The sequence below is a fragment of the Carcharodon carcharias genome, chromosome 12 (genome assembly GCF_017639515.1).
Source record: "Carcharodon carcharias isolate sCarCar2 chromosome 12, sCarCar2.pri, whole genome shotgun sequence".
Classification (NCBI taxonomy): domain Eukaryota; kingdom Metazoa; phylum Chordata; class Chondrichthyes; order Lamniformes; family Lamnidae; genus Carcharodon; species Carcharodon carcharias.
The window spans coordinates 112,355,990-112,371,427 of NC_054478.1; the positions used below are offsets into that span (position 1 = coordinate 112,355,990).

Genomic DNA, 15,438 nt, shown 5'->3' on the forward strand with positions numbered 1-15,438 from the left:
CCTCCGCCTTCCTGAAAATTTAAATGGACCGGAATAATGTCGGGGGCTCCACCCTATGTCATCCCGCATTATTTTACGTGTCGGGGAGCGGGTCCCGCCCCCTGCTTGCCAACAGCAAAATTCTGCCCATGGAGCCTGGATTTATTGCTGCCTGAATAATTGCAGACAGCAATGAGAGAAGAAGGAAAAGGTTGCAATTGGCTATCTCCACCTATCACTGGCCCTCTATCCAGCTCTACACCACCGCCCCCCCCCCCCCAACCCCCCAAGCCCCTCTTAAACCAACTTATATTTCGCCTCTTTTCTATTTTTACTTAGTTCTGTTGAAGAGTCATACGGACTTGAAACGTTAACTGTGTTCCTCTCCGCAGTTGCTGCCAGACCTGCTGAGTTTTTCCAGGTATTTTTATTTTTGTCTTGGTTGATGATGCATGTGCTGCAGCGTCAGACTCCTACCGAGCAAAGGTACAACAAGGCTCATGCGGCTACCCAGATATTGGTCAAGCGCACTATAGGGATTCTGAAGGTGCAATTCAGATGCCTGGACAGATCTGGCAGAGTACTCCAGTACACTCCCCACAGGGTTTCATGGATCATTGCGGCTTGCTGCATGCTACACAGCAAGACGAGGCAGGTGTGCACAGGAAGGCCTCATAGCCAAAAGATTCCAGGAGGAGGATTATGAGATGGATTGAGCATCCTCTTGGACAAATAACATACATGAGGGACAAATATAAACAGGAGCTTTTTGCTCCTATCTTTCCAGCTATACACTTCAAAATGAGAGTCAGTAGTTTCCCTTTGCCATAATCCTTTGAATGTTGGTGAAGCCTTTGCAGCATGCTTCCTTGCTGAAATGAGGTGCTGTCTGGAGGAGGGTGTGTTGCCATCAAAGGTCCGAAGGTCCTGCCTCTTCAAACATCTCTGCAGCATCTCAGTCGCGACAGCAGTCTACATGATGCAGGAGCTGATCCATTATCGTGAGCGGGCTCGTTGGTGGCAGCCTTCAATCAGACAATGTTCCTCAAGGCGATCCATGTCCAGCAACCTGACTACGTATTCTGTGTAACCTCGATGGTGCAACTGATGGGTGAGACTTGGGCCAAGGCAGCTGAGGATGTTGGGCAGGTCTCAATCCATATACAGATGAATCAGTCCTCCCTGTCACCTTCTCAATCCCAATAACATCTGGCACTCTCTCTCAGGCCTGCATTTTTTTCTCACCTTACTATGGATGTGGACCACCTGAGGATGATGAAATTCAAACAATTGCATCCCAGCCACTATCATGCCTCCTTTGTAACGCAGATTTTGTGCCCTCATAGGCAGCGCTGGCCCTGGAGAATTGAAAAATCTCCGACACCATGAAGCCCTCAGGGTCACGCGTAATTTCCAATATAGAGCATACATAAGCTTCAATACTTTATTACTCATACTCCATTTCTCCCATCAACCCATCTGGTATGACTGGTGGTTCTAGATCATGCTCAATGGATCCATGGTCCACAACATGTGACTATTTGGAATTAGCATTTGAGACCGCATCCAGTGGTCGGGTGAGGGGATGCACAGCACTGTATCCATACATTAAAATGACAGCCACAACACAGACAACAACACGATGAAAGACGCTCAGGCCTGTAGGTTCGAGCATTAGGACGCTAGTTTGGCTGAGAGGGCCAGAGTCTCGTAGGCTTAAGATGGCAAGGTGCTCGCACTTATTGTTCTTCTTATTAGATGTACAGTCATAAATTTGCAAATGCGGCTGCTAGACAGCAAAACATACTACCCTACAGTGTGGCCTCATAGCATGGAAGCCCTGGCGGATGACAGAGTGCATGGAGTCCCAGAACATATCACCCTTCTCCATGTGTTGACACTTCTGTCATTCTACACTACACCTTCACCTGTCGATATCACCTAGCGATATCCACAATAAGTGGGGGGAGGGACCATGGTGTGTCACCTGATTGATAACAACATAATTCTTAATGAAAAGGAGACAAACACAAGAGAGTGGAATGGGTCATATTCTACTTACAGTTGTGCACACGCATGCATTTTTTACTTTTCTTAACCCTACCTCTACACCTTGGTGCTTCCCCGACATCCACAGCAGAGGTGGAGGCAGCTTGCTGACTGCTAATTCCTGTTGTCCTTGAAGACCTTGATGGGTGCCCTTTGGAGGGCCAAGAACTGAACATGCACATGGTTGCGGTGTGGAAAGAGTTAAAAAGCACTGGCTTTAAGCTGCCAGGCGCATGCTGAATTTGAAATTGAAGACTGCTTTACAGCTGGGGGCAGAAAACTGGAGGACGAGAGAGAGAGAGAGCGTGCATGCGAGAAGACCATTTGTCACCTCATGCCCTCGGCTGCATTGGGAAGGAAGAATCACGTTGAGGCAGTTAAGTCGCTGCCTAGCTTGTTAAGTATAACTTTTATTGCTTAATAAATGTTTCCTGGATTACATCACTAGATTGTCTCCTATTTCCTGAATGGTTAAAGTCTCAAAAGAACGAATTAATATTGAATGAGTGTTTAGAGATTAAACATGCCAAAAATACTTACACTGCAGAAACAAGTATAATGTTCTTGTTTTATAATGCAGAAAAAAATTACTTCAAAGGATGGGTTTGCACCTTTACTGCCAAGACATACCTCTGGTAACGTGGATTGCCTGAGCTTTATAAAACAGGACAAAAACAGAATTACCTGGAAAAACTCAGCAGGTCGGGCAGCATCGGCGGAGAAGAAAAGAGTTGACGTTTCGAGTCCTCATGACCCTTCGACAGAACTTGAGTTCGAGTCCAGGATAGAGCTGAAATATAAGCTGGTTTAAGGTGTGTGTGTGGGGGGCGGAGAGATAGAGAGACAGAGAGGTGCAGGGGGTTGGTGTGGCTGTAGGGACAAACAAGCAGTGATAGAAGCAGATCATCAAAAGATGTCAACGACAATAGTACAATAGAACACATAGGTGTTAAAGTTAAAGTTGGTGATATTATCTAAACAAATGTGCTAATTAAGAATGGATGGTAGGGCACTCAAGGTATAGCTCTAGTGGGTTTTTTTTTTATATAACGGAAATAGGTGGGAAAAGGAAAATCTTTATAATTTATTGGAAAAAAAAGGGAAGGGGGAAACAGAAAGGGGGTGGGGATGGGGGAGGGAGCTCACGAGCTAAAGTTGTTGAATTCAATATTCAGTCCGGAAGGCTGTAAAGTCCCTAGTCGGAAGATGAGGTGTTGTTCCTCCAGTTTGCGTTGGGCTTCACTGGAACAATGCAGCAAGCCAAGGACAGACATGTGGGCAAGAGAGCAGGGTGGAATGTTAAAATGGCAAGCGACAGGGAGGTTTGGGTCATTCTTGCGGACAGACCGCAGGTGTTCTGCAAAGCGGTCGCCCAGTTTACGTTTGGTCTCTCCAATGTAGAGGAGACCACATTGGGAGCAACGAATGCAGTAGACTAAGTTGGGGGAAATGCAAGTGAAATGCTGCTTCACTTGAAAGGAGTGTTTGGGTCCTTGGACGGTGAGGAGAGAGGAAGTGAAGGGGCAGGTGTTGCATCTTTTGCGTGGGCATGGGGTTGTGCCATAGGAGGGGGTTGAGGAGTAGGGGGTGATGGAGGAGTGGACCAGGGTGTCCCGGAGGGAGCGATCCCTACGGAATGCCGATAAGGGGGGTGAAGGGAAGATGTGTTTGGTAGTGGCATCATGCTGGAGTTGGCAGAAATGGCGGAGGATGATCCTTTGAATGCGGAGGCTGGTGGGGTGATAAGTGAGGACAAGGGGGACCCTATCATGTTTCTGGGAGGGAGGAGAAGGAGTGAGGGCGGATGCGCGGGAGATGGGCCGGACACGGTTGAGGGCCCTGTCAACGACCTTGGGTGGAAAACCTCGGTTAAGGAAGAAGGAGGACATGTCAGAGGAACTGTTTTTGAATGTAGCATCATCGGAACAGATGCGACGGAGGCGAAGGAACTGAGAGAATGGGATGGAGTCCTTACAGGAAGTGGGGTGTGAGGAGCTGTAGTCAAGATAGCTGTGGGAGTCGGTGGGTTTGTAATGGATATTGGTGGACAGTCTATCACCAGAGATTGAGACAGAGAGGTCAAGGAAGGGAAGGGAAGTGTCAGAGATGGACCACGTGAAAATGATGGAGGGGTGGAGATTGGAAGCAAAATTAATAAATTTTTCCAAGTCCTGACGAGAGCATGAAGCGGCACCGAAATAATCATCGATGTACCGGAGAAAGAGTTGTGGAAGGGGGCCGGAGTAGGACTGCAACAAGGAATGTTCCACATACCCCATAAAGAGACAGGCATAGCTGTAAAACAGGACCTGATCATTGAGTGAGATCTATAAAGAGAAGGTAATTTGTTCTATCAGCTTTCTTCCCAAGTGATGAAAATGAAAATCAACCCCTAAGGTTCCATTCTTTCATGCAGTATGCAATGTTTCTTGTTCCAAGCTCATGGAATCTGGGGTGTGGTCAGAGGATACAACTGACCTGATATTGCAGTTCCCCACTGATTACTGAGCGGACTACTCTGGAGGAGCACTGTAGTTCTCAGGTAACGGGTTTCAAGATTCATGATCATAGGCTATATGCTGCACAATCTTATCATCATGAGGGAACAACCTACGGCACCATCAATGAGGCAAGAAGGTAAGAAGCAGAGGCATGAGGAGGAGGGGTGGAGCAGGAGGAGAAGGAGGCAAACTAGATTGAAGCCTCCCTCCCTCTTTCTCCTGGAGAACTCCTTTCTGCTCAGGCTCTAGATCAACATGTAATTAATGAGCGATAGCAGTAATCTCAGCCCCAATCCCCCACACACAGTCCTTACCTACGCTCTGTCACTGACCATCATTTTAAAAACAATGTGATAATAAAAGCCAATGCAGAATACCCATTCCAATCCAAATACATCAATTAAACCATGTCATGATGCATTCCAAAATAAACTAATTTATCCTTGCACATTCCCTTAGATGCTCTTCCTGATGTTCCTAAAAGTACTTCCCCAGTGGTTGCAGCATTACAGACAATGACAACATTGTTTGTAGCTGTCCAGAAGACCACGACTATGAATATTTATGCATCTGACTTCTTTCAAGCTGCTGCAAAATTGGGTGCTGCTAACTTCAACTTCAAAGGCTGTCAGCCTTGGAGGATGACCTCAAGCAGCATAGGATGCCCAGCTTCCACCTACATCTTTCAATCTGGCCTGCAGCAGTCTGACTGACTGGTTGGCAGACAACATTGAGGGCACTGTGAGAGTGGCATGAGTGGAAACACAAATGCTGTCAAATTGAAAGAGGACAACACAGGCCCAATGCCACTGTCATGCAGCAGTAATTCTAGAAACCAATCTCCAATGGTTGGATTCATACCTAGCCCAAACCAAGGTGGTTGTGATTGTTGAAAGTCAATCATCCTATTCCCAGGACATCACTGCAGGTGTTCCTCAGGGTAGTATACTAGGCCCAAACATCTTCAGCTGCTTCAACAAATACCTTCATTCCATCATAAGGTCAGAAGTTGAGATGTTCAGATGTTTACACAAAAGTTCAGCATCATTCACATCTCCTCAGATAGTGAAGCAGTCGTGCCTATATACAGCAATACTGGACAACACTCAGGCTTGGGCTGCTAAGTGGAAACTAACATTTGCACCACACAAGTGTGAGACATTGACCATCTCCAACAAGAGAGAACCTTACCTTCACCCCTTGACATCCATTGGCAATACCATTGCTGAATCCCCCACCATTAACATCCTGGGGGTTACCATTGATCAGGAACTTAACTGTACCAGTTACATAAATAATCTAGTGACAAGCTCAGGTCAGATGCTAGGAATTCTGTGGCATGTTACTCAACTCCTGACTCCACAAAACCCATCTACCATCTTCAAGGTGCAAGTAATGAGTGTGATGAAATATTCCTCAATTGCCTGGGTGAGTGCGGCTTCAAGAATACTCAAAATGTTCAACGCAATCCTATACAATGCAGCCCTCTTGACCCGTACTCAATCCACTACCTTAAACACTCACTCCCTCCACCAACAATGCACAGTTGCAGCTGTGATGGGGCAGTAATTGGCCAGGTTGAATTTGTCCTGCTTTCTTATGGAAAGAACATATCCAGGCAATTTTCCACATTGTTGGTTAAGTGCCAGTGTTGTATTTGTACTGGAACAACCTGGCTAGGAATATGGCTAGTTCTGGAGCACAAGTCACAAGTACTACAGCCGGGATGTTGTTGTTGTTGTGGCTCATAACATTTGTGCGCATTGCATTCAGCCATTTCTTGATATTATGTGGAGTGAATTGAATTAGCTGGAAACTGCCATCTGTGCAAGTAGGGATCTCAGGAGGAGGGCAAGATGGATCTTATACATGTCACGACTGGCTGAAGATGGTTACAAACACTTCAGCTTTGCATTTTGCACTCAGGTGCTGGGCTCCGCCATCACTGTGGATGGGGATGTTTGGAGATCCCTCTCCTCCACTTAGTTGTTGAATAATGTGCTTATTGACAACTGGATGGCAGTTGATTTGATCCATTGATTTTAGCATTGCTTAACTGTCTCTATAGCTTGCTGCTTCTGCTGTCTAGCATGCAGCTTGATAGATTGGCACCTCATTTTTAGACTCAACAGATGGTGCTCATGGCATCTTCTCCTACATACCTCAATGGAGGTTGGTTTCTTGGTGTGTTGGTAATGTTAAAGTTGGGGGTACGCCTGTCCATGAAGTTACAGATTTTGAAGGAATACATTTCTGCTGCTACTAATCGCCCACATCACCTCTTGATGCCCAGTTTCAATCTGCTACATCTGTTCTGAGTTTACCCCATTTAGTAAGATGGTAAAAACACACAATATAATGGAGGTTTCCTCAGTGTGAAGATGGCTCTTTGTCCCCATGAGGATTATGTGATGGTTACTCCTGCGAAGACAGGTGGATTGGTGCATAAGAGGACAAGTAGGATGTTCCCTCATGTGGGTTCTCTCAACACCTACTCCAAGTCCAGTCTGCCATTTATGTCTTTCTGAAGTCAGCCGGCTTGCTCACTACCGGTGCTACAAAGTCACTAATATAGTCCGCCACTTGCAACCCTCAGTTTATGTTCCATGTGTTGCTCAACATGGAGGAGTACCGATTCATCGGTTCAGGATGGTGGTAGGTGGTAGATTGGTATTGATACTAAAGAAAGACAGGTTTGCATTTATATAGCACCTTTCACAATCTCAGGATTCTTCACATATTCTAATGTAGGTAATATACATATAAACTAGTAACAGGAATAGATCTTTTTCCAACAGGATTGCTTGAGATATTTTCATCATGTGACTTGTTTCCTAATGTGTTTTCATTTCAATGAATCACATTCTCTTACAGTATTCTCTGCCTCACTTCTTCAAGCCCATCAGGCCACATTTCCTCTGAGGATCTTCCCTGCCCTAGCCCTGATCTTACATCATCCTCTAGTTTCTCTCCAATAGCCCCTCATTCCCTCTCCAAGCACATCTTGTCCAAAGGAACATCTCCTAATCCTTAAATTGCTGACTATCCAACTTCCCCTTCTGTCTTCTATGTTAGCTGATTTTCTAGTCGTCCTCCCTCCTCAGGTGCCGTTCACTTTCTTTCAACTCTGCCTATATCACTCCTGTAGCTTGGCCTAAATAGCCAAGTGGATATGGTACTGGGCTTATAACCCCAAGATCAAGAGTTCAAATCTCACAATGGCAAACTATGAAACAATATAACTTCATCTGAATAGGAACAGATGGAAATGTGTTTGTACTCAAAAGAGTTATATCATTCCTGTGCTCATGAGACTTCAGAGTGGGATGTGTTGTAGGTGTGATCTACACACATTGCAATATCCTGCTTTTTCACTCTACAGATGCACTGGTACATTGCTGGAGGCTGTTAGGCACAGGGAGCTGAAGCATAGCTGCCTCAAAAAAGCTGGAAGTATACTCAGTGGAGGAAATTCAGCTGAGGAAAATGGAGCCTGCAAATCCTGTACAAAAGGGTGATCTCCTATTAACTGGGCAAACTCCAGCAACATCAGCTGTGCATGGTACTATTGTCTACTTCACAGCTTTTCTGGAAGTCTCATGGTCCAATCATGTACTTCTCCTCTGATTACTCATTTTAATGATAATCATATTGCTGAGATTATTGTGAAGTATTCTGCATGAGGCCACCAGATACCAGATACTGTTTTCGATAATTTCTATGATGATGCAAAAACAAGTGAATCAAACCAGATGACAGTGTGACAGAGGGTATTTTAATACGCTGATAAATTTTTTACAATGATAGGCTAGACATTTCTCATTCGCCTGAAGGATCCAATAGTTGAACAAGAGGCACCCCAGTCACTGAATCTCTTGTATTCACTGGGTCTCAGGAAGTACTGTCGACCTCTGTAGTTGGGATATTCATAGAAGACCCAGTAACCGTCCATCACTTGGCAGGAGTGAATGTCACGGTAATGGAAACGATTGTAGACAGATGGACAGTCATCCATGAATTCCATCATCTGTCCTCCAAAGTCAGGCCTCTCGTAAATCCTCATTCTGTAGTTTCCACCTTGGTACTGTAATAAAAGTAAGATGATATTACTGATCGGTAAGGTGATCAACCATAGTTCACAAGAGACCTTGAGCATCTCTCTCTGTTAGAAACAGGGAGTGTGTGAGACCAACTGACTACAGAGTTTGAGGAGTGCCACCCCACAATAAACATTGGGTAAGGGAAGGAGCCAGCCATGAATACTACAGCCAATACAGGATTGAAACACATTGTAGGCATCAGTGTGCGACACACTTTAACCATCTGAGCAAACAGACCTCCACATTTGCCGCATGTAGACAAAGAGAAATAGGGTAAATGAAGGAATGTAACGGAGCCCATTTTCTGACGTCAACAATGAGAGCAAACTGAGATAGGTTGATTATGCTTGAGACTTTTTCCAACAAGTAGCTCCTATGTAATTTTATACAGTTAATCAATGAAGTGTGTGTACAAGTGCACAAGGGACTGATATTAGTTGGTGCACAAAGACAGAGGTTTATCAATATCAATAAAAATTTAAATGTGCTTCTGGTTCCTATTCAGATCAGACTCTTTCTCTCTTCTTTTGTGTGGGGGCAGCTTTCTTTTTTCAATAATATATTAAACAATTACAGTAGGATGATTGGGGTAAGTACAATTATGTCTGTCAGCCAATTGTAGCCAGTCATTTCTTATTCTGTCCATAGATGACCTTATTATTTTCCACAAAGTCAATGCATCAATATGGCTTTCAGTTATCTGATTAATTACAAATAAATGTATACAATTATACCCCAGATGCTCTTGCGTTTTGCAACAGGCTGCCGACATGACACTCAGAACTAACCTCCCAGTTTGCACAACTATTGACTCAAGGAATGACTCGTACAACTTAACAGCAACTACAAAATTACAAGGGCCTAATCCTAACTTCTGGCAGTGACAGAAATACATGTTAGTGGATTGGTAAATCAGGCTGGGTGTGTGACAGGCAGCCAATCCACTACCTGTTAACCACCACTGGAGAAAGTTAAAATCAGACCTGTGAAAACAGCCAATGGCTCTCCAGAGCTGATGCACACAAACTCAGATGTTGAGCACACTGATCATTTTCTCAGTATCAGTTTGGGTATGAAAAACAAACCAGCAAAAGTAACTGACATGTGGGTAGGTGCGACATGACCTGATGCTGTCACTGAATCCCATCCAGCGCTGGTAGTCAGGATAATCTCCCTTGTTCAGAACATACTGGTATCCCATGTAATTGGGTCTCTCATACACCACCCACCAGTCACTCATGACACGGATGGAGTTACAGCGGCTGAAGTAAGATTGCAGGTCAGCACAGTCAGTACTGCACTCATAGTGCCGACCCTGGAAGTTCCTGTCCTCGTAAAAGATGATCTGTGAAAAGATGCATGTTTGTAAATTAATAATTTGTTAAACTAAGCAATTCTTAATGAAGAACACAGTATATTAACTCTGATTTATTCTTGCCTTTCCCATTTTGAGCTGAGAGTTAGCTTAGTAACTGACTGAATGTTTCACTGCTTCACAGAGCTTGGTATTTATATGCTGGACAGAAATCCCTCTCTGACCTGTACTTTTGTTATTTTAATGATTGCAATAGTTTGAAATCAGCACAAAAGCAGAAAACCACATGTCACACGCACTCATTGTAAAGAAAACCATTTTAAGGCACCCATGTATCATTGAATGTGTTTTGCCTCCATATCATTTCAACTGTTGCGTGAAAAAAGTAACAACGCATTGGAATCCATTGTGTTCCCAATACTGTACTTACACTGAAATTTGTGAACAGTTAAGCGCTTATCCAATTTTCTTTTGAAACCATTGATTGTTTCTGCCAGGTATTTACAACTCATTGTGCAAAAGAATTCTGCCTTACATTCCCCCTGCATCTCTTGCCTAAAATCTTAAATTTGTGTCCCCTAGTCCTTGTACCAACAGCTAAAAGGCACAGTTTTTTCTTGTTTACCTTATGCAAACCTGTCATAGTGTTGTACATGTCTGACAAATCTCCCCTCGATCTCCTGTGCTCCAAGGATAACAACGCCAACTTTTCTAACCTAACCTTGCAATTAAAATATCCCATCCCTGGAACCATTCTGGGAAATCTCTTCTATACCCTGTGAAGGAACTTTACATTCAAATCAAAGGAATACCATGAAGTGGGGAGAATGGAAATCTGAAGTCAAAACTACCTTACATGGTGAGATTGGACCAATAAGCTGGTTTCCTTCAAGGGGAAGAAGAAGCAACTTCCTAACCTAATATTCTTTGGTTCCTTAAGATCAGTATTTGACCAGACAAATCAGAGAATATTAAAGGGTTAGATTATTCTATGGATCCAGAATAGGAAATATTCCCAGAACCACAGGGAAATTAATTCTATTGTAAATTAGACACCATAATTCCTTTCTCTCATATGAAGGTAACTGGGAAAGTTACTTAGAAATAAAATCGGACTCCATCTCATGGCACTGAATGAGTAGGGGACTTTATGCGCCTGAAGTAATTACACCAGATCTACACACAATTGTCAGAGTGCAGGTAGGGAGAAAACATTCAAGGAAGATTAGTAATGCAGAAAAAAAGGATTGCTGGAAATTTCGCTAAAGAGATAAATCTTTCATGTATATACATATGTTTAGGTAGAAACAAACTGGAGGAACCTGGAGTTAATAATTGCAATGCTGCCATGGGACTGTTGCCATGAATGCCCTATTCTTCCCTCAGTGTTTAGATGACTGTGGCAAAGAAAGAGAAGGCAATTGGACAACTGGAGGCAGAATTTATTGCCAACTTTTATAGAGAAATTATCTCCTCTGAGTATCCCCAGCAGGTAGGTGTCTGACAACGTTGAGTTTGTTCACTGAAAAACGAGCAGTTCTTTTTATCACAGTTTGGACTTCTCATCAACACTTTTCACTTGTCAGAGTTTCTGAAGTAAACTGAATCCCCAAACTGAACTGAAGATTGTGTCTTTCTTTTCTGCTGGTGAGTGTAGCTCGGGTTGCACCATGAACCTCAAATCATGCAGATGATTTACTGGAGAATACATGGGATGGCTGCCATAATCTATCATTCCACCTAAAGGCAGAAAAAAACAACTAGACCAAGCTGTGCTTATCACTTGGGAGATTTATTTAACGCTAAAATGATGCATTGAAGCAAAAATACATAGCAAGATATAAATTAAGTATAATAACCAAACACCTATGATATATAAAGACTGGTATAACTGTTCAAAATAAAACAAATCCATAGCTGTTCACTGTTTTCTCACCTTGGTAACATTAAATATGCATTTTCTTTGCAACTTTGCTTTTAAAAATAGATTAAGGTGACTGTCTTCTTCCAGGATCAAGATAGGAAAATAATCTTGCCTTTAAAAGAAATAAAGTTCACAAATCTGGATGGGCAAACAAAGGGCTCCAACATGTAGAAACAAATATAACATTCTTGTTTTGTAATGAGAAACAAAATTACATCAAAGGGTGAGTTTGTATCTTCACTGCCCGGACATAACTCTGATGGTGTGGATTGTGCGTTCTTTATTGAACTGGTCTGTTTGTTGAGTAATTTGTCCTACCAGATTACTGCCCAGGCGATGAAGATAAAAATCTACCCATAAGCTTCCATCCTTTGATGTAGAACGTAACATTTCCCCTTCCAAGCTCATGGAATCTGGGGTGTGGTCAGGGAATGCAATTGGTCTGATTTTGCAGTTCCTGACCAATTGCAGAACATCCTGAAAGTTATAATATGAAATGGGAGTTGTGTAATGGGTGTTGGGGAGGACAGGGAGAAATTGGAATTGGTACCACTTGTTTTCTGCCAGAGGTGAGCAAGATGACAGGTTTGAAAATGGGTTTATGCGCTAATACCTAACGTATGTTGATAGCATACAGAGTAGACATGTCATGACACCAATCAGCACGTGAAGCTAATTTGATGCGAGTGCTTCTGTTTTCGATCTCCACACTTCAGTCCTCATCTTCTCTTAACATCTCACAGTGGGTCAGAGCGTTAAGCAGCATGAAGCATCCCCCATCAGCTCTATTTTTACCACTTACGTTTTAGTTTCTGGTTTATTTCTTCTGGCTTTTGCTGCAGTTCTACAAATTGGATGCTTTCTATATTTGGTTTAAGTTACAATACTACTGCTAACTTAAATGTTTCTGCACAGAGCTGTTTCCCCCAGATATGGGTGGACAAGCAAGCCTTCCTCTTGGCTTTGAGTGTGACTGGCAAAATTAAGAGAGGTCACACAGTGGACAACAAGCTGCCAGAAGAGGGAGGGGGAGGAGCGGCAGAATATGCAGCTAGAGTGATCACAAACGTTTGCAAGGATTGCAGACTTCCTCATGGTGCAGTGTGTCATTGATTGCATGCACATTTCTCTGCATGTAGCTCATCTCTACTCTGCTACGTACACTCCCTCAATGTGCAGCAGAATGTACTGGTCAATGTCCAATATGCTGTCAGCAATCGCAGTTATGTTAATTTTGCGCCAGTCATCAGTGCCTGCTGTAATACAACCAACATGGCAAACCAAAGTCTGAGCACTGGCTGACAAGAGTCCCTCACTGATAACATGGCTCATGAACCAATCCTCAATACACACATAGTAGGCATACAATAAGAGCAATGCTGCCACATGAATCTAATGGACCAGACATTTGGCATGCTGACTCAGTGAATTCACTGATTGCACTGCTCAGGAGCAGCTGATCATTACTCAGTTGAGTAGGTATTAAGCTTTGTGGTGGTATGCTGCATTCTACACAATCTTGCCAAAATGAACAAACAACCTTTGCAAGTCTCTATTAGGCAAAAAGCTGAGAAGCAGGAGCATGATGAGAAGGAGGCAAAGCAGGGGAAAGGAGAAGAGAGGCTACAGCCTAGAGAACTGCTTCTGCCCAGGATATACATGAACAAGTAATTAGAGTAATACCAATAATCTCAACCCCAATTCCCCACACACACTCCTTACTTTCCCTCTGTCACTGACCATATTTTTACTATAATGCAATAACAAAAGCCAACACAAAATATACATTCCTATCTAAATGTGTGAATTAAATCATGTCATGGAGCATTGTAAAATAAACTCATCATCCTTGCGAATTCCCCTAGGTTCTCTTCCATGTGCCTTTACCTCTCCTAATGCTCCTACAAGGTGATTTCCCCAGGGACTGCCTGCAGCTTGAAGACTGCATTGTCTGTGCCTCCCAAGCTGACCTAAAATGAACTTTCATGTAAATAGTCATTTGGTAGTGCAGAGCTTGAGTATTGCTGAAAAAAGAGACATTTATTGTTGAAACAATCATCTTGCACTCATCAGAACAATTCACAAGAAAACACCAGTATCAGGGAAAACAACAGATTTATACCATTTGAGAAGAGAATGTTAATTGGTTGGCAAGTGGACTCTGATTGATAAAGGCATTCCCATGGAGAATGCACCCATCGATGCTGGCTGACAGTTAACTGCCAAGCATTGTTTGAAATTTAAACCATACAGCTTGACTCTGATTGGTCAAGACATTGCCTTGGGGAATAAGCCAGTGAATGGCTGTCACTTATTTTGTTTAGCTGGAACAGGTGTAATGTATGTACATGTTCTTTCTGCCTGCAAAGAACAGGGCCCTGTGTATTAATAAATGTAGCTTCCAGTACACGCAAACAAGCCACACAGCGAGACTGACCGACAATCTTAATTTGGTTGTCAGCGTAATTCTTAGAACACTGAGGGTTATTTAGCAAATGTTGGCCAATGACAAGTCATATCTAATGTTGAACACTATTTTGAGTTTTGCAAGCATGGGCTAGCTGGACACGATCCATACCTTGCCTGCCATAAACAGCAGCTGAGACATGCTGTTTGATATGAGCCACCAGTCTTTGGGATTTATGCCTGCATACCTAGCATGACACTGGCACTGAAATTCATATACCATCACATTTGTGTGATGGGCAGGATATCTTTTTGGCTTGTTGGAAGCACCCTGTTAGTGGCGAATACCACTCATGTTGCTACTGCATAGTTGCAGTGTGAAACAGCTAGCTTCACCTGTTGCTCAAATTTTTGAGATATCTTTCCCTTCTCAGCTTACCTGAGGTAGACTGAGTACTTTCAGGGCTGAAAGTGACAGCCTTGGGCCTGTCCGTGAGTTTGCGCGATATACAGTGTGAAATGATCTGATCGGGGTAGCCATTATCCAGTAGGATGCCTTTGATGCAGCCTATTTCAGCATCAAGTTTGCATGGTGAGCAAATGGCTTGGGCCCTATTTACAAAGTTGCCGATAAGGCCAAACTTATAGTGCGTGGAACTGTAAGAGACCCATAATGTGTATTGGCCAGTGAAAGTAGGCTTGTGGTAGACCATGGTAGACAGCCCCCTGGCAGACTTCTCAACTAGTACATCAAGGAAAGAGAGTTCATTTGACTACTCCATTTCATGGGTGAAATTGAATGCATGATGGAGCCCATTAAGATATTTAAGGAAATTGTTACATGCAGCCGCGGATTTAAATATCGCAAACATATCATCCATTGGAAATATGCAAGGGGTAGGAAGTTGGGTGTCATTCCATTGAAGACATGTTTCGCATGGAACCCAACAAAGATTTTTGCGAGAGCTGGGCCTAGAGGGGATCCCATGGCAGCACTAGCTTTTGGGCATACATGGGCCAGAAATTTCCCCCCCGTCGGGGGGTTATGCAGGGGCAGTCTCGAACCCGATCAGCATCCCTGATTGGGTCCACACGGCCATTTTACGTGGGTGGGCCAATTAAGGCCCGGCAACGCTGAGCACTCCCTGTGCGGGCGGTGGGCGT

At 43.6% G+C, this 15,438-nt stretch overlaps 1 protein-coding gene across 1 annotated transcript; it reads right to left on the reverse strand.

Moving 5' to 3' along the window:
• Window positions 1-8,337: 8,337 nt before the first annotated feature.
• LOC121284709 (gamma-crystallin S-1-like) lies at window positions 8,338-10,599 on the reverse strand. The gene is made up of 4 exons (XM_041200262.1): window positions 10,570-10,599; window positions 10,068-10,082; window positions 9,728-9,974; window positions 8,338-8,606 (listed from the first exon to the last, which is right to left on the reverse strand). The coding sequence occupies exons 1-4, from the start codon at window positions 10,597-10,599 to the stop codon at window positions 8,338-8,340; spliced, it is 561 nt and encodes a 186-aa protein (XP_041056196.1).
• Window positions 10,600-15,438: the final 4,839 nt, after the last annotated feature.